Source organism: Parasteatoda tepidariorum, chromosome 3, assembly GCF_982258835.1.
Source record: "Parasteatoda tepidariorum strain Cologne lab strain chromosome 3, Ptep-v5.0, whole genome shotgun sequence".
In the NCBI taxonomy this organism is placed as follows: Eukaryota; Metazoa; Arthropoda; class Arachnida; order Araneae; family Theridiidae; genus Parasteatoda; species Parasteatoda tepidariorum.
Genome location: NC_141757.1, coordinates 73,743,776 through 73,763,276, shown reverse-complemented (window position 1 = coordinate 73,763,276; position 19,501 = coordinate 73,743,776). Strand labels below are relative to the sequence as shown.

At 31.2% G+C, this 19,501-nt stretch overlaps 1 protein-coding gene across 6 annotated transcripts in view; it reads left to right on the top strand.

Moving 5' to 3' along the window:
* nvd (cholesterol 7-desaturase nvd) overlaps positions 1–18,967 on the top strand; it is a 67,049-nt gene extending 48,082 nt beyond the window's left edge. For all 6 annotated transcript variants that reach the window (XM_087159592.1, XM_087159594.1, XM_087159595.1 and 3 more), the window contains 7 exons: positions 106–303; positions 5,320–5,515; positions 8,024–8,212; positions 9,747–9,925; positions 11,935–12,177; positions 14,472–14,645; positions 18,694–18,967. In XM_087159592.1, coding sequence (XP_087015718.1) covers positions 106–303; positions 5,320–5,515; positions 8,024–8,212; positions 9,747–9,925; positions 11,935–12,177; positions 14,472–14,645; positions 18,694–18,858 — 1,344 coding nt within the window. In that variant the 3' untranslated portion in view covers positions 18,859–18,967. The remainder of the gene's footprint in view (positions 1–105; positions 304–5,319; positions 5,516–8,023; positions 8,213–9,746; positions 9,926–11,934; positions 12,178–14,471; positions 14,646–18,693) is intronic.
* The last annotated feature ends 534 nt before the right edge of the window (positions 18,968–19,501 follow it).

Below are 19,501 nucleotides of genomic sequence, written 5' to 3'. Positions count from 1 at the left end.
TTTAGCTAACGAATTAAGTTCTCATGTAGCTATCCTTATTTAATCTTTTTACTTTAATGATAAATTTAATTTAAAAACTGAAGACATTATTTATTTCTTTTCCAGATTTGCTTTTTAGGTTTGTTTACATTACTGGGTATCAACGTTTCGTGTTTTATCGAGTCATGTATTCTGGATAATTTTGATATTGTTTGCAAACTCCAGAGGCATACAGGAAATGTTCCTTCTATTATTTCTGCGGTAGCAACCGCTGTCATGTGCTGCATAAGGTTTTATTGGAGCCTACCACTTAACATTCGAAGGGTAATTATTTATTTATTATCTAAATACAGATTCCTCTTAGGTAATATAATAAATTCGGGTGTTTATCTATCTATTGGAAATAGTATAGTAATTATTAATTTTGTTTGGTTGGCTAAGTAATAATCTGAGCAGTGTGAAAAAATTAGTTGTGGGTTAAGTATTCATTTCCATTCATTTTGTTAGTTGTCTTCAATAGTAATTTAAGTGGGGTTAAACAATGGGTTATACGCTAAACATTTATCTCCATATAACATGAAAACATAATGGTCTAACACAGTTTTCAATGGTTGCCAGTGCATTTTTATTGGCTGGAAAATCACATCGTAGGATCCAGTTTTTCCACACTGATTTACATACTGTTTTGGTTGTCATCAGCATGAAATTAATAAAAGTCCTAAAAGTATTATTTTCCTATAAGTATTTTAGTACTCGTAATTGTGGAAATACGTAATAGCAATACGTAATAATACCAGTACAGACAACAAGGTATTTACCAGTACTGCTATTATTAAATTTTTGATTTTAACTGTTTTAAAACTAAGCCTAATTTTTTTTATTATAACGTATTTCTACGCTGGATTTTAAGATAAGATTATTTAAATAGGTGTATAATCTTATTAAACGTTTTACACACAATTATTACTTTTATGCAAATTACATTAATAATAATATATATTACAATTAAAGAGATTCGCTAAATGATTTAGAACTTAATTAACAACTTTATGAACAATGTAATGCCTTAAAAAATTGTATTTTATGTATCTGTCCATCTGGTAAGCAAACCAACTCACTAAATATGCTATGACAACATACTTTCAATTTCAATTGCTGTTTAAAAAAATTATTACTCAGAAATATTACTTGCGTTCACTAATAGATCTTAATCAAATAATAAGTGAAATATTTGGACATGAGAGCACAATTCGAAGCAAACATAATACTTTGTAATACATATATTTTAAGTGAATAGTTTCAAGTTTCTTAAGAGAAAACTGTTTTATACCAAAAAGAAAAGCAATTATTGCGAAGCAATAATCGGGGTTGGTCAGCGGTAGCGAACAGGGGCTTAGTCCCCTAGTTAAGAATAATTTTGCATTTTTACAGAAATAGAAACTCATTAATTATTTAGATTTACGAAGTAATTATTTAGATTTATTGTTGATCCTTTCTGAAATAGTTGTAGAAACTCCAAACATAAACGGTGCCGCATACTGTCATACCAATTATTGGTGTTGGTGCTTGCCTTTCACGAACAATAGCATATAAATATCGTACGATGCTCAAGTTATAGCTCGAAAGGTGCGTGAGGAAGTACAGTAGAACCTCTTTCCATTTATCCCGTATCTTTCCCGTATGAATAGTCCTGTTTTGACAGTCTCGTCACAAATGCTTTTCTTACAATGTTAATAATATCTGTTTATATCGCTTTTGAAATTAGCAGATTCTCGCCGATTCAAACAGATTCGAGATTATTGTTCAGAAGTTCCACTGACATTTTCCAAAAGTATTAAAGTAACTCCTGATGCTAACCATGAAGAAGAAAAGGGGATTTCTTAAAGAGAAAACGCCTCAATCATCACATTTGTTGATCATGCATCAGTTGATAAAAATGTTGAAACTTGTAGTGGTTCAAGAAATGGTTGCAGAAGCTGAAGACATGCCGATGTGATACCGATGTGATACACTATTATATATACACTGAAGAGCCAAAAAAACTGGTATACCTGCCTAATATCGTGTAGGGCCCCCGCGAGCATGCAGAAATGCCGCAACTCGACGTGGCATGGATTCGAACAATGTGTGAAGTAGAGCTAGAGATAATTGACACCATGAATCTTGCAGGGCTGTCCATTAACCAGTGGGAGTAAGAAGGGATGGGAATATCTTCTGATCATCACGTTGCAAGGCATCCCAAATATCTCCAATAATGTTCATGTCTGGGGATTTTGGTGGCCAGAGGAAGTGTCTAAATTCAGAAGAGTGCTCTTGGATCCACTCCCAGACATTAACATTATTGAACATATTTGGGATGCCTTGAAACGTGATGTTCAGAAGATATCCCCACCCCCTCTTACTCCCACTGGTTTATGGACAGCCCTGTAGGATTCATGGTGTCAATTACCTCTGGCACTACTTCACACATTGTTCGAATCCATGCCACGTCGTGTTGCGGCATTTCTGCATGGTCGCTGGGGCCCTACACGATATTAGGCAGGTATACCAGTTTTTTTATGTATATATATATATATACATAGTAACCTATAGCACCACATTGTGGTCCCCCTAAATATTTGACCTATAATTATAATAATTTTTTCTGGTAAGGTGCACTAGTACTCTGTAATATAATGCGTAGTCCAGTTGGAATATTATGGATCAATATTATTAAGAGATACAAGGCCATGTAGTAATTATATTATATTAATTATAACATTATAACGAGGTTAATATAACAGTGTATTAACCTCGAATTTCCTCATTCCAACGCTATTCAACATACTATTATAAATATACATATATAGTTACCAATAGAGTCACATTGTGGGATAATGGGTTTAGCCACAATCAGGTCTCGAAGCCTTTGAAACAACAAGAAACTTTCTGTATTCAATAGGAACTCGCAAGAAATGAACTGTTATAAATATCCAAAATTTATTGGTTCCGCTAAGAAGAAAAGATTGTGTTTAAACCAAAATTTACAAGGATTTTAAATAAATAAATATGTTTTATTTATCCATCTTTTGCATCACCAACATTTCTGCATTTAGGACACAATTTTTTCAATTAAAATTTTTAGACTAATTATTAAATTATTTATTTTTAAATCCATCACTTTATTATTTTTCATACATTTTTATGTTATTGTAATATATTTTAAGTTGAGCCGCATTCGTCGTTTTCCTGTATCTATCGTTCGTAATGAATGGTCACATGAGAAACGATTAATCGATTTTCTACTGTAGTACAACACATAATGAAGCATTGGAATGAGTTTTCTATCTTATCTCACGACCGAGGTGGAATAATTGGCATAATTTTATTCCTTCTTCTTTTGGCTATGCTGATATTCCGAACTTATACTTATGGTGGTTTGTTTTGATTTAATTGCTCCGGAACAGGCTCTAAATTATTTCTAAAATTAAATATTTAAAGAATTTTGACAATGTCGTGGACATCACTTGAAAATAATTAAAATTGAAATCGAAGAACTTCTGTGCGGCAACAGCTAAACAGTGAAAAAAATCTGGTAGATTGGAGGAGGGATTTAGAATATTTAAATACACTTGTGTTGTGCATATGAATTGGTTATCATTAAAGTTCATATGTTGCACAAGATAATTTTGAAAGGTGACCACGCTGATCGGCAAGGGCAACTAGTTTTTAATAAAAACATAACCATTTTGTCCAGGATAGCTGAGTTAGTAGGGCTTTGGACCCATGTCCAAGAGTTCGTGCGTTTGACTCCGGCCAGCCGAAGTCTCTCCGTTTAGTAAATGTGACTGGTGTACGTTAAACTTGTCGGATCACAGAGTTCACCACATTCCCATAGCAAATTATACCTCTGGGATTACTGAATTGGAGATTGATCGATTTCTGGTTCAAGTCAAAATTACGATCTGTGGATGAATGAATGGACCCGCCCGATAAACGGGTAATTACATGTGTGGCTGTAGTCGTATTTGTGGCCATAGATGGCGTCACTGAAAAACAAGAAACTCATACTCTGCCTTGAATTTGCTTGATTTCACCAAGCAGGTATGTTAATATTGGCAAGTGGCATTAGAAACAACACAACGTATACAAGTACTACAGCAAAACATCAATTTACAGTTGTGTGCAGTTGCGTTAAATTTGAGAATTCGCTTTAATATATTTAGAGAAAAAATAAATTAAGTCCCTTCTAAAACTATTTCTAGAGATTTCAGATAGCATCATATGCTTTACAAAAATGAAACAAATAAGTAGTTTCAATTAGAGTTTTCTGATAAATAGAGAAAGATCAATATTTTTCAAATATCAAAATTAACTGTATTTTAAAAATTATTTTCTCGATGTATTGCTAATAGCATATTTTACATTTAATATCAAATATACAATAATTATCAACAAAAGAGCATAAAATTATTAACCAATGAGCGTGAAGATTATTGCAATTTACACCAAATATCAACAGCTAGAATTATTTTAAAATCGAAGTAAAATGTTTTGAACTATACTTGTTTTGAATCTCGCGTTTATAATAAAACATAATAAATAGAATTGATTGTGATAATCAAAATGTGATCCAGCCGTAATCAATAACTACTTACTCAAAAAGTACTATATAAATAGTGGTTTAAAATTCCCATTTCAGAAACTGATATGGTTAATATCAAAAGAATTAAAATCAAGCACACTACTTTTCATTAGCAAAGAAATATTACTGGAAACCTGATTCTACAAGCGTGATTTATGAATGAGTTTGCATGAATATTAACTCATATTTAAACTTAAAATATCTTAAATTAGCTTATGTTTAATTTCTTTAATATCTAAAATAAAGTTGAGACAAAAATCCACCTGCTTTCAGATTTACAACTAAATATTTTTGTAATCTAATTATATTTACCTGTTACTTTGTGTGTGTATGATACTAAAAAAGTTTGAATTAGTAAACTTATAAATTATTTTATAAATTATTCTGCCCTTTGTTTGAAGTGTCCAGCTGCAACGCTCATTAGCAAATAAGCAATGTCGGCATATTTATGAACATCACTGTATTTTAGAATGTTTGAAACATCAGAGTATGTGAATTTGTTCTTAAAAACAATATGAAACATCTCTCGAATTGAGTAAACTTTCATTTATGAGGTCTTAAATTTCCTGCGGTTATAGTGCGCTTGAGATAAATACACTTGATTTAATTTAAAAAAATTATTAAAAGCAGCAATTGAATTGAATTAAATAAATTGAAAATTGATAACGCAAAGATCATATATGTGTCTAACACTTATTACTTATATATATCAACAGGCATTGAATTCAGAATCAAGCTCTAATCCACGAATTACATTTAAAAATGTACATAAGACAGCTAAGCAATTAACAGAAGATAAGTTGCAAAGTGGAATTTTAAAAGAATTGCCACCTGTTTATCCGAATGGCTGGATACCCGTGTTGGAGTCGACGGAGCTTTTACCGAAAAGCACAAAAACGGTTACAGCCATTGGTAAGTTATTTTTTGGCGTCTCTGAGAATATTTGTAACTTTGTAATCTACATTAATATGAAACCTAATCCAGCATAATTAATTAATTCGAAAAATTCATTATTACAGCTATTGGTGTGTCATAATCTAACTTATCAATAATAATAAAATGAAGAGTTTATATCTGTATGTGTCTCTTTTATAACTATATTTATTACGATCAAGATTTACTAAAATTTTTAAAATCAAATGTTATATGAATAATTTCATACATTTATAAAGATCTGCAATAATTTAGAATATGAAATATCCTACTATTCTTAAAATTAAACTAGGTGTCAAGTAATTAAAACATCATTAAGTAGTTAATTTTTCATAGATTTATAAATATAAAACATCTTATTTTATCATATGTTTACTAATCATTTAAATTAATCACAAGTAAAGCATTAATTTCTTTGCAGTGCCCTATAGAAACTCCATTATTTTTAATTACTGGCATATCTTTTCTCTTAGATATTATTTTAGTTTCACTTAATACCCTTGATAAGTTACTGAATTAAAGTGTGTACCACTGAAATAAATAACTCTGATTTTGTGCCGAAAATGGACGAAAGGAAAACTAATGAGAACGAAACATGTACATTCAGAAAGTAAGTATATAAATACATATTTACAAGGAGAAAATTATTAATTGCATCACCAGAAGGCACAGAAAAGAAATATCGTATACTTAAAAAAAAAAGAGTTTCGTCGAAATAAAGCCATTTTTCTTCAGTAATATATCCCCCATGTTTATGCATGATTTGAAATATATGATGACGCTTATCATTTACTAATTCCTAAAGGTCAGTGTCATCTATATTATTTTAGGCTTTAATAAAGAGAGCTTTCAATTGAAAAATTAATCGAGACAGCCTATCTTTGGCATATACACCCCTCTACTAAGAATACTCCTTTCTCTTGTTATTTCGATATGTTTTCTTGGGGATTAAAATCAGGAGAAGGGGCAGGCCATCCCATGACGAGCACACTATTATCCAATAGTCACTCATGTCAAGATTTTGAAAAGTGAATAGGGGATTTTTCTGCCGGAAAATCCAACTGTTAGTGGTTGTATTTTTGGTTACCTGCAATTAGTGGTTGTATTTTTGGTTACCGGCTGTTAGTGGTTGCATTTTTGGAAATGGCAGTAATTTTTAGTATTTATTTGGTAATCGGTAGCCTCTATGCCACTTAGGGGAAAAATTGGGTTAAGATTATCTCTGTAGCCGAAGCCTTCCAATAACATTAATGAGCCTCCACATTACTGCATGAAGGAGAAAAAAAATCCTCTTCTTTTCTCATACTATGACACGATGTTCGTAAAAATAGCTTTATTTCGATGTCAGATTTTTATTTATTTCACATTTTTAATTTTTTTTTCTGCCCAGAAGCAAATGACGCCTTGCAAACTGTAAATATGTTTTCATAAATAGATTTTTTTGCTTGTTTTGTCTTTATTGTTTTCTTTGAATTAAGTTACAACATAAAAAAGATGGCCTTCGTTTTGGTGGCACACTTTACGAGGCTTGTTCTGAAAGATACATCACCTATATGTGGAAAGGTAATGTAATAGGTATGAATTTCGGCTGCGTTGACTTTTAACCAGAAGTTTTGGATTCTTTTCTTCATTAGTTTGATAATTTTATATTGAGTCTGGTTAAGTAGTTGTTTTTAATAGACAACTCGATTCAAAATCATGCTGAATGAAGTGTTATCCGTCATAAAATTTCTTACAGCCAAACTTTAGACAAAATAAAGAATATCCGCAGAAAGTTGTTTCTTCATCTACACCCATTCTGAATTAATAAAATATGATTAAAAAGTTTTAGTATTAGTTTCTAATGACAAACACATTATTGTTGAGTCTTTTATGACTTCTGATTAGACGTTTCGTAATAGAAATGAGGAACAATCACGTAGAAAAAGCTAGAAGGACAGCGATAAAGCTATTGTTTTCAAAAATTTGCAATAATATATTACCTTTTTTTACACTGTGTATAATGTATTTTGATGTTTTAAGCTAGTCGCTCAGCCAGTTTGGTGGGTAGAGTTTCTTTAACCAAGACTTGAACTGGAGTTCGATTCCCGGGCTAAAAACTGGGCGTCCGATTAGATTGCACTTTCTCCAGTTGAAATCCACTCTAATACAATGTCCTCAGTATTTTCAAAGTCTGAAAAGCTTACGCGTAGTTGGATAATTTAAGAGTGCAGTGTTGAGGTAGCTAATTTATACTACCATCTACTCAATCCAAATTGTGGTAGGTGTATTGTGCGTATGTAACAATATTGTCTTCAGATCATCATAAAGGAGGAATTACAAACCGTACCCTATAACCCATCAGTACAGCTACTGTGCGAAGTTTACAACTGATCCAAACATTTCATGCTAACCTTGCATAGTATTTTAAATTGGAAACATAAAATATAAATTTAATATACAACCCCATATAGCCAACATATTTCATACATGTTTTATTTTTAATAGGAAGAAAATTTTGTGTCTTCAGAGGCTCTGATGAAAAAGCGTATATCTTGGACGCATATTGCCCTCACTTAGGAGCCGAGCTAGCAGCCGGAGGGAAAGTTTTAAATAATTGCATCGAGTGTCCTTTTCACGGGTGGCAGTTCGATGGACAAAATGGACAATGTTCTGCTATACCTTATGCTGATAAAAGTAAGCAGAAGATGATACTATTTATGGTAAAATTTTTTGTTTTAGAATTTACTTTTTATACTATCAAGATTCCATCTGAATATATTATAACTCATACATATATAGTTTACGTAATTTTAAAATGTTCAATAAGTTAATTTTTAAATGCTCGTTTAGAACAACCCAAAGAGATTTTAAAAGTTTCCTCTAGAGACTTAACGGTCTTACACGTGTAAAAATGTTCAGACCACTATTTGTATTTTCAACTAAATTGCGTGCTATCTTAGATACTTTTGTTCTTTTATTAATATTGTATACAATTCTTCGATTTTTCATGGTTGCTGTCGTTTTTAATCAGGTTTTTATTTTTTGGAAAATTGCTCAAAAAAGCTAAGAATTGCTCTTAATGGAAATGAACTTATGTTTCTTCAACCTGGTCAATGTTATTAAGTAATTAATATTTATTATTTAGTTGATTATTATTTGCTTATTTATTGATTTACCTTCGTCATGTGCGTTATTTACTTAAAAAAAATCATTTACTTAAAAAAAAATATCCTGTCATCTCTACATCAAATGACTTACAGATTTTTCCCCATCTTGTTATCTGCAATATTAACAAAATTTGTCAAACTAAATTTTCTTTTCTTCCGAATTATATTAATCGATTTAAGGTTAGAAAACCCTATAATAAAGTTGAAAAAGTTGAAGAATCAAATTCAAGTTAGACACTTCTTAGGGATTGACCGATATAATGATGAGAGTTGTGTGTAATCTACTTGTACAAAACAAACGAAATATTCAGTAATTCTAATTAAAATATTGTTCATGAAACTAATGTAAACTAGATTTATCGTAGTACAATTTATATTCACTAAGAGCTTGATCGTAAAAAGTATTGAAATCTAAAATTACGGCTTACATAAATATGCTGGGAAGAATAAATATCGATAAGTGTTTTATTTCATATATGTGGTTACGATATGAAGGCTTTTCGATAAGTTACGGATGTAAAATTTTTTCACTGGCAGTAGAATGTTATCATATAACAAAATACAATAAAATAATTAACAGGATTAAAAAAAGAAGAAAAGAAACATGTGAAAATAAAAACACGACCGAGATACTGAATCGTGGTCATTAAATTCTTCAAATTCACAGCAATAACCATACGCTTTGATATAAAGTTAAAAGAGGACTTTACTGTAATCAGGTCAAATAGGAACCTTTCAAAATGCGTTGGTGTGACGTCACAATGGAACTTCTTTTAGTATTATTCATCTATGGTTTTTTTTCTTCTTTTTTGCTATGCAAAACATGGCCGATATTAAAATGCCTGATATTTTTTAACGATGTTCTTTGAATTATAACTAGTTAAAATCTTAAAAATGATGAATCAACTGTAGTTTAGTTGCTTAATTCACCGAATCTACTATGAAAATAAAATATTTTACAGTAAGAAAATGATTGTTCCTAAATTTTTTAAGTATACTTTCATTAAATATTTGCATTTTGTTATATTTACATTTTGCTGCATTATTTTGCTTCGTTGCAGTTCCTGAAGTAGCAAAAATAAAATCTTGGAAGTCCTGTGAAAAGAATGGTTTTATATTTGTATGGTACCATGCCGATAATGAGGAGCCTACTTGGGAAATGCCATCTGTTTCAAATGTTGAATCGGGTCTTTGGCCCTATAGAGGAAGGACAGAGCACGTAGTTCATTGCCATATACAGGTTAGCTGCGATGAAATATTGAAAAATTTTCTTCTTTATTTTCCGAATTCTGTTAGTAAGTCAGTGACATAGACACAAGATGGCTGAAGTTATGAGTCATCTTTAGACAAAAAGGTATTCTTTTGAGTTGACGAAAATAATCGTTGATTTGAAAAACCAATTTAAGAAAAACGGTAATCTACTTAGAAAGCCAGATTTATTCTCAACAAGTTCCAAAATTAGTTATTAAGTTTGACAACAGATAGCACTGCTAATTGGGAAATATAATGACTTTTTTGTTTAAATTTTACAAATTGCAGTCTAAGGAGCAAAACTGCAGACGCCCTCAGACCCACCTGCAAATTTTTGAATAGGAATGATCTGACAGGAAGTACAAAACGTTTTTTAATAGTTTTTCCCAGTCAACAGTGGTATCTGTTGACAAATTTCGTTACCAATTGTGAAATTTGGTGAAAATAAATATGTCTAAACTCATGAGCATAATGTAGCAAACCTTACATTTATATATCTTCTCGTTTTCATAAAATTGATTTTCCAAATAGTGAATCGTTCTTCAACACACAGTAGCTTACAGAAACTTCATTCAACACTATTTCCTTACTTATAAAGTAACTAATTAATGTTATAGCCTGGTCGGCTATAATTAATATTATAGCAGGGATAGCCTGGTCGGTAGGGTGCTGGGCTCATGCGTGGGTTCGAACCCCGCCGGCCGAAGACTCCCCGTGTAGTGAAGTGACTGATGTACGTTAAATCTGTCCAGTCGCATAAATCCTTCACGTTCCCATAACAAATCAATTATAATCCCATAACAATACTGCTGGAGGTACTGGATTGGAGATCGATCGTTCTCTGATTCAGGACAAAACTACGATATGTGGATGAATGAATGGATGTATGAATTGGTTCGCCCTATAAAAGGGTATGACGTATGGTGAGGCAGAAGTTGAATTCTTGGCCATAGATGGCGCCACTGGAAAACAAGAACAATCGCACCCCCTCTGCCTAAACAGGCATAAGTCAAAATCAACAACAATTAATATTTGGAAATATTTTTCGCTTCATTTTATTTATTTGAATGTGTTATTTTGAGTCTAAGTATCAAATTTTAAAATTGTAAGAATTTTTCAAATTTTTTATAATTATTTGTTTTTTAAATCTTTTTTAACATCAAGATAATTATGAACAAAAAATTAAAAATACTAACTTTAAATTTGAAATTCATAACTAGGTTCCATAGGACATATTTCAATAAATAAAACGAAACAAAAAATTTTAAACAGCAATTATTTAACTAATAAATTAAGCACTTGCGTTCAAATAATTTTTCCTATAGCATGAAGAAAATAGCACCCCTTTTCTGTTTAAAAAAGGTTCCTTAAGAGTTTAACCTGTCGATTAATATAAAGTTTACTATGGCTTACTAAATGAGAAAAAAATTAATCACGAAACACAAATATGAAAACATTTTACAGCAAAATATCATAACCTGGGGTAATAATAATTATTTTGAGTCACTGATAATGAGACTTTTTAGTTTTGCTTATCATTAACTTAGTGACTTAAAGTAGCCAGAGTCAATAACTAGCCAAAATAGATTTCGATTATTGAACAATATTTCTACAGCTTTTGTTTCGAAATTCTTTTAATAATTGATGCAAAATCTGTTGTTATTTTTAAGAAAAGTGGTATAAATGTAAAAGAGATATGAAAATGTCTACTCAAACAGCTCATACGTTTTCCATGGTGTTCGTAATACGCATAATGATGTTAGAAATGCACATTTAGTTATACGGCTACATTGCATTACGCACAGTAAAATATGCATTTTCAATTATTGAGTTAAAAAAAAAACTTACTGTGAATAATTCAGAAATAAACATCTATTTATTAAAAAAGGTAATATAATTTGTATAAATATGTATATTTTGAATTTTTTCGGTTCTAATGTTTATAAAAACTATTTGGTGCAGTTGTATATTTCTTTTAAAAGTGATATTGAATTGTAGGAAATACCAGAGAATGGAGCCGATATTGCACATCTGCATATGATTCATTCGAAATCAGTTTTTTCTGGACTACAAACTTCGTTCATTGACACCCTTCTAGATCATCTCAAACATAACTGGGAACCTCGTGGATGGGAGCCCGATGAAGAAAGACCTCATGTTGCTAAGGTAAAGCTTATTCAACGAGCGAGCATGTTTGGAGTCAATCTTACCCCTTTCAAGTTAACAATAAACATAGAACAAGTAAGTTAAGCTTATAAATGTACAATATTGATATTGCTCTCTCTTAAGCTAAAAATGTATGTAGAAACAAGTGCATTGTAATGTGCAATACTGATATTATACAAGTGCTGATATATACATGCGTGCATTATACTGATATTCTTTTCGTAGTTTATGTTAAAAATGAATATAAAACAGTGCAGCTTATGTACGCATAATTATGTTTTCTTTTCCAAATCGAAAGTTAGTATTATGAAGCTTTTAAACATATTATTTTGATAATCCTTTTCTTTGTAAGATAAAAACGAAAGTAGAAACAAGTAAAACTTATGCATGCATTATATTGGTATTCTTTTCATTATTTACCTTAAAAATAAACACAGAACAAGTGCAGCTTAGGTATACACAATCTTGATACTTCTTTTCTTTAAAGTTAAAAATATGTATAGGGCGAGTGAATAACTTACGTATGTACAATTTTGATAATATTTTTGATAAGTTCATAAGGAAAACAAAAAAAGTAAAGCTTAAGTTTTCATCTTTTATTTTGCTCTTAAGTCCTTTACTATAAGCTAGATATTCTTTTGTTGATTATCGTTTTAAGATTATTTTAAATTATTTAAGGTTTTGCGTCATAAATGTTGATGCAAAGCTAGAAGAACAGACAGGGAGTGAATATGGATATATTCATCAAAATGTGACATTGAAATATTTTTCAAAACTATTTATAGAGATTATGATAAAGAAATTTGTAAATAAGAAATTTACTGAAAAATCTAACTTCTATTGACTACAAATTGCGTCCCACAGTGGATCGATCGTAAAAACATGATAGCCAATAAAACAGCGAAGTCAAGCATCCCTGGCTGGGGTCAGTAACTGATGGTTGACCACTTTGTTCAGCCTGCGTTGGGACTGAAAGTGCACGGTATCGGTATTCCTTAAACTGCTATACCGTAAAGTGAACGACTTCACGACCAGGTCGTCAGGCTGATAAAACGGAGAAGCTATTTCCTCTGCAGAGTAACAAAATTGTGACGGCATGTTTTTTGGATCATCCTCAGGGATGTTTCCCAGACCACCCCCGATAGCACAGTGTGCAGTTCTAGTACGACGTAAATAAAGTACAATTGACAGTAATATGGAGATTCTTTTTCTGCTTTTATCGGTTGTTGTTGTTGCCGTCTGCCATAAAAGCAGAGGGGGTGCGATTGTCCTGTTTTCCAGTGGCTCCATCTATGGCCAAGTATTCGGTTTCTGACACTCCCATACGTCACCCCCGTTTATAGGGCGGACCTATTAAAGCATCCACAGATCATAATTTTGACCTGGACCATAGAACGATTAATCTCCATTTCAGTACCCCCAGAGGTATAATTTGTCTTGGGAACATGAAGGACTTTTTGACCCGACAGGTTTAATGTGCACCTTTCCTCATTTACTACATGGGGAGTCTTCAGCTGGCTTGGTTCGAACTCCTGTCCTTACCAGAGTGAATTCAGCACACTGCCAACCAGGCTATTCCTGCCAGCTTCTATCGGTAAGGAAAGGATTGAAAATATCTTCATCAAATACAGAACTTCAGTTAAATTTTCGAAATTCTACTTAGTTGAAAAGAGAATGGAATTTTAATTTACAATCATTCTCTTGTGGGGATAACACGGCAAAAACGTTGGAAAATTTATAATCATCAGGTGCACAGTTCCTGCTGAGTTTAAAGCGCTCTGATTAGTCAGAAAGTAGCTGAATTTTTACAGACAGTGAATAGAAACGCTGTATTAATGTGCATAGATTCGGAAAAATTCATTAATAAATAATTATTAAAATTGTATTTTACAAGGAATAAGTTTTGTATGAATGAATTTTATAATTGCACACAAAAAATTTTCGATTCCCTTAAAAAATTCTCGAGAAATACTAAGTACATATCGAAATACTTAAAATATGAAATTCATGAAATTAAGTGGTCTAAACATTCCATCGCTTCCCTTCAAGTTGGTCATGCCCGAATTATTGGAACCGTATTTTCCAAATTGTAGAAAGAACGCAAATCTATCGAAATTAAAACACATATTTGTTCATAGAAAGTACGTTTTTGTGTCTGATTTCGTAGTTCGATATATCGTTTGCGCAAATTAATTAGTATGTTCAAGGTAAGGCCTTCGAAACATTAAGGCTGAATCTTAGTACAGATTAAATCTGATTATTAGATCAAAAGTTATTTAGGTGCGTCCTATTTTTTTTGCTCTGTGCGTTTTGATTCAAGCTTCATAACATACTTGGTAATTACATGAAATCACTGACTCATTTTTCAGATTGGTCCAGCAACCGTTCACTTACATTTGGAATCAAGATACGGTTGTGGTATATTATTACAATGCATAATGACAGAATCTCCACTTAGCCACAGAATTATACATCTTCTGTATACGGAATCAAGCTTCGGACAGTTTCCAGCGGACATGGTGATTTTATCGGAAGCCAGAATGGTATGTTATATTTAACAACTGTAAGTTAGTATTAATTAACCACTGAACTAGATAAATAGAAGATAAAATATCGTTTTCTTGATTAAGTCGAATTTGGTTTTTAAATTTAAGTATTTCGACAAATCTGTATTAAATACCAGCTGAGAGACAGGGGCATTATGCTAGAGTTAAAGTGAATTTTTCTTGCATAATCACTTTTTTATATTAATTGAATATTTTGATATGAATATAATGATATGAATATAATTTAATAATAATAATAATAATGATATGAATATATTTTGATATGAATATAATTTTGATATGAATTTAATTTTGATATGAATATGATGAATTGAATTTTAAGACGCTTTCTATAGGAATTGAATATTACGACAATAATATGATTGAGACCATAAACTATTAGAAATGGGCTAGTGTATCGCAAAGCTAATCTTGCAAATTTCGATATCATATATTTTATAACCTTCATATATTTTATAACCGTCGTTGAACAACCGACCCAATATTGAGTTTACGACTACCAATGTTCAACTCTGTAGTTTTGTAATTTTGAACCCAATCCAGAAGACATCGAAACTTCTTAATCAAGTATTGAGAGAAATTTGCCTTCGTAGAGGACTTTTTTATTGAACTAACCCACATTTGTGTTACATGGAGGGAAAAAACCCTTAAACCTTCCATGGTTAGCAAAAAGGCTTTAATAGAAGGCAAGGGGACTCTAATCTATGATCCATCTACTACTGAATATATTTCACTTCATCACTGTGGTCGATGTGAGCCAGGAGCTGAATTCGTGTCAAATCCGGTTCAAATCGTGTCAAATCGTGATTCGAATCCGGGTCATCTCATTGAGAGGCGAGTGACCTAATCTCTGATCCACCACGGCTTCTTGGCCTCATTCATATAAAAAATTTTGCTTGAAAAGTTGGCAGCACAGAGAAATTTATAAACAGTTCCCACTCTAATGTTAGAGCATATAAAAAAGCAACGCGGTGCGGCATAATGGTTAAGCTGGTTCAAACAGTTTTCGTGGTACACATCGGTGAAAAAATTTTGCTGTTAAAGATCAGATTGCGCTGACGTCATAGGTCACGTGTGGGTATCGGTTATCTTCTTCTTCTTGAAGTGCAAGTACACAATTGGAATAAGTTTCATGTCTAAGTTAATAATGTAAATAACTGGCTGCCATAAACAACCATAATATTACAGTACTTTATTGAATGATAATTCGCGATCGCAACGCTCGAGTACGCCGTCTAGCGGGAGCCTGTAAATATCGGACATTAATTTATCACGTTTTCATTTAGTTCCATCGAAATCATTGACTGAATCAGACGCCATTTTTTAGCAGCAAATAAGAAACGAAATTTCCCTAAGGAAAAGGCCGAAGAACTTGAAAAAAATCTCCAGAATATTAGTAAATCTTTCAGGAACAGAACACGCCAAACATTTGAAGAAAAATTCCTCAATAATTTTTCATTTCTATTATCAACATACTTGCAACTGATGACTTCCGATTTCGGATACTGTTACAGATGTGTGTATTAAGGTAAAATGCATTTCTTCTGTCTTCAATTCATTACGAATTAAAGTGAAGTCAACATTGCTTTCGTCATTCCAGTGAATAAATATGAATTCAGAACATACAGAATTGTAATAGTTATAACATATTCTTCTTCGTTATAGAATAATATATATTTCTGTATCCATATAATTTGGAAAACAACAATAAAAAATTATCCAAGTTACTTGAAATAGTGCCATTTGTGCTGATTCTTAATTAATTTTAATCGCTTTCTTGGTAAGTATTTTTTAGTTTTGAAAGAATAAGTTCAACTAGAATTCAGCTATTCTGTTTTTAGCTACATATTCAATTTCATATCTATTATACAATTTTGCTGTGTAGTATGTTATCTAAAAGTAATGAAGGGATAAACTATGTATCTATTATTTGAGAATAAAGTTTTCAAACAAGGAACTTATCATTTTGGAATTCTCCGGGAATTATAAATCAGGTAAGTGCAATGATTTTTACAATAAAAAATTTGACTGTAAATATTTTTTTTTCATTTGATGATGGTTCTCTACAGAATGGTTTTTTACGTCTGATTAAGAACTATAAGAATAATAAAAAAAGAAACAATATGAAAGTTTTTATTTCAATGTAAAGAATTCTTGAAATCGTTTTTTTATCCTAAGAATTCATTATTTTCCGTTTTTTAGTTTATAATTTTTTGATAAAAAATGTTCTCAAAATACTTTTTTTGAAAAATTAAATGGTATAACATTATGTGTTTATGTATACTTCTTGTATATTCCAATGTTTGAAGTAATATGATTCAGAAAAGTATGGAATAAAAATTCGGTAGGACTTATTAACGCCACCGCCGCTAATCTACACGCAATTTGGCGGTTTTTAAGTGCCGCTAATCTACACTTAAAATTTTTGCGACAATTCATAAAATAAAACACTTTATTTAAAATCAAAGTAGTCAATCGGATTTCGGTGGAAAATGAGCCGATATAGAGTTTAGCAAAGATTCAAAACAATCATATCGCCATATGAACTCTGATAAATAAGATTCCAAATGAAATAACATTTCCAAAACGTACGTTTACCAAGATAAAGTTTTATGTTGTGGGAATTGGTACATTTTCGTTTTTTCGGTAAAATATTTCCCTCCTAAAAAATACAATTGCATCTTGTTTTGTTTTTGGCAAATCCCAAAGACGAATTTTTGTAGCACTAAAAATGGCGACAAAAAAGAATTGTTCATTTGTTTTTGTTTCGTCAGCATTCTTTATTTTACGTTTCTTAGTTTCTAAATAATGATTTTTATTCAAAACTTGAAATTTTTTGATAAAAATTGTAGTCAGAAAACTTTGTTTACAAAATTAAATTTCATAAAATTATGAGGCTTATGTATACTTTTTGTTCATTTTAATTTTTGAAGTAATATGATTCTTAAAACTATAGAATGTAAAGTTTAAATGGGCCTTTCATGTTATATCATTAAATTTAGTAAAACTATTTCTCGGGCATTAGGTTTTAACTCTTATAAGAATATACATATTTTTTTCTGTTAATGTACATATATTTTTCCGATGTGTTTTGGATATTCCTTCTCTAATAAAAAGAGATACCATTTTGTTTTCGTTTGCATAAGAAAGAATATCAAGCATTTTTCTTTTTTAAATGTAATTAGTCACAATAAAGAAGGAACGTTGCAATGCTACATGCTACATTAACGACGTCTCTAGAGTAACTGAATGACGGTTCATGTAGAAATCGCAGGTATGCGTCTCATACAACAACGCCCCCTATAGTTCGTTGCGATCGCGAATAGTCTAGTGATATAGTTCAGCCTCTGGCTTGAACATCTCTATTTATCCGTTAACTGGGGAGGGGGGGGGGAGCAGACGATAATCCCAAAGCAAAAAGGTTGTCAAATTTTTAAAGAATTACGAGGATGGACGGCTACAACTAAACTAGAGTTTGTTTTCTTGAACCTGTAGATTTAGAAGCATCAATGACTGATTGCTGAGGCATTGATGACGAAACTTGACGATTTTCGCCAAGTTTCATTTGATATTTAACTAACGAATAAGTACCAAAAGGGAATCTCATCCACTTGTCCAATCTCGGTATAGGTCTAATTATTTTAAATTATTTTCTAACCGTTTTGATTAAATCCAAATTAAAAAAACAAAATCAGATCATCCTTAATCGGATCCTAGAAACATTTCATTCAAATTCGGAATTGGATTCCTTTTTCGAATCTTTTTGGAATGTCATGATGGAGCTGTTTCTACAAGCTTCCTCTACATATTACATCAAACTGAAAAGAAAAATTAAACTTTATATACCTCTTATATATCTATTTAAAAAAAAACTTTAAATCTCAATCAAGACATCTTTCAAAGATTAAAATTAAAAATGGGCTTGAAATAAAATTTTTTAGTCTGTTGTGCCATATTTTGGATATCAGTTACTTTATGCGTATGTTGATGTAATATCTCATTTTTTGTCCCATTAATTTTATAGCTCGATAGAGATATTGCTGTCTGGAACAACAAGCGTTTTCTTCGGAGGCCCGTTCTTGTTAGGGAAGACAAATTGATTACTCGTTTTAGAAGATGGTACTCACAGTTTTACTCGGAACATAGTCCGACTCTCAAGGAAATTAGAGAGAATACGCTGGAATGGTGATGAAATGTTTGATTTGTGTTACTTATTTAAACACGCCATGTACGAAAATATTCCTTTACAAAATGTGTCATTTTTTATTTTATTAATAAATGTTTTAGTTTTGAATGCATTAAACTAGTCATTTTCTTTTTCAAGATAAGGGCACTTTCTTTATTTTACCCCTTAAATATTGATTATATATTTTTTAACCACGTGATTTTCATTTGTGCAATATTTTACATGCATAATATGACTTTCAAATAAGTTGTTTAAAATTTCTTTTAATAATTAGAGTGACTCGACGTAAGATATGCATAATGGTTAAGTGGGCTCACAATTTTTATTTTACATATAAGATGGCATAAGTGTAAAGGAGTGAAGATAAGTTATTATGATAAGTTATTATGATAAGTTATTATGATAAGTTATTATGATGAGTTATTATGATAAGTTATTATGATAAATTATTATGATAGGTTATTAAGATAAGTTATTAATTTCAGTGGTTAATTTAGGTAGCATCATTAAAGTATTAAGTTTGTTTTTTAGCCGTGTGAGATACCCTTTAATTTGAATGTCAAGTAGGGATATTTATCTCAGAGAAATAAATAAAATTGTTTTAGGTAGAATTAATTAGTAAATATTAAGTTGAATATGGCCATAT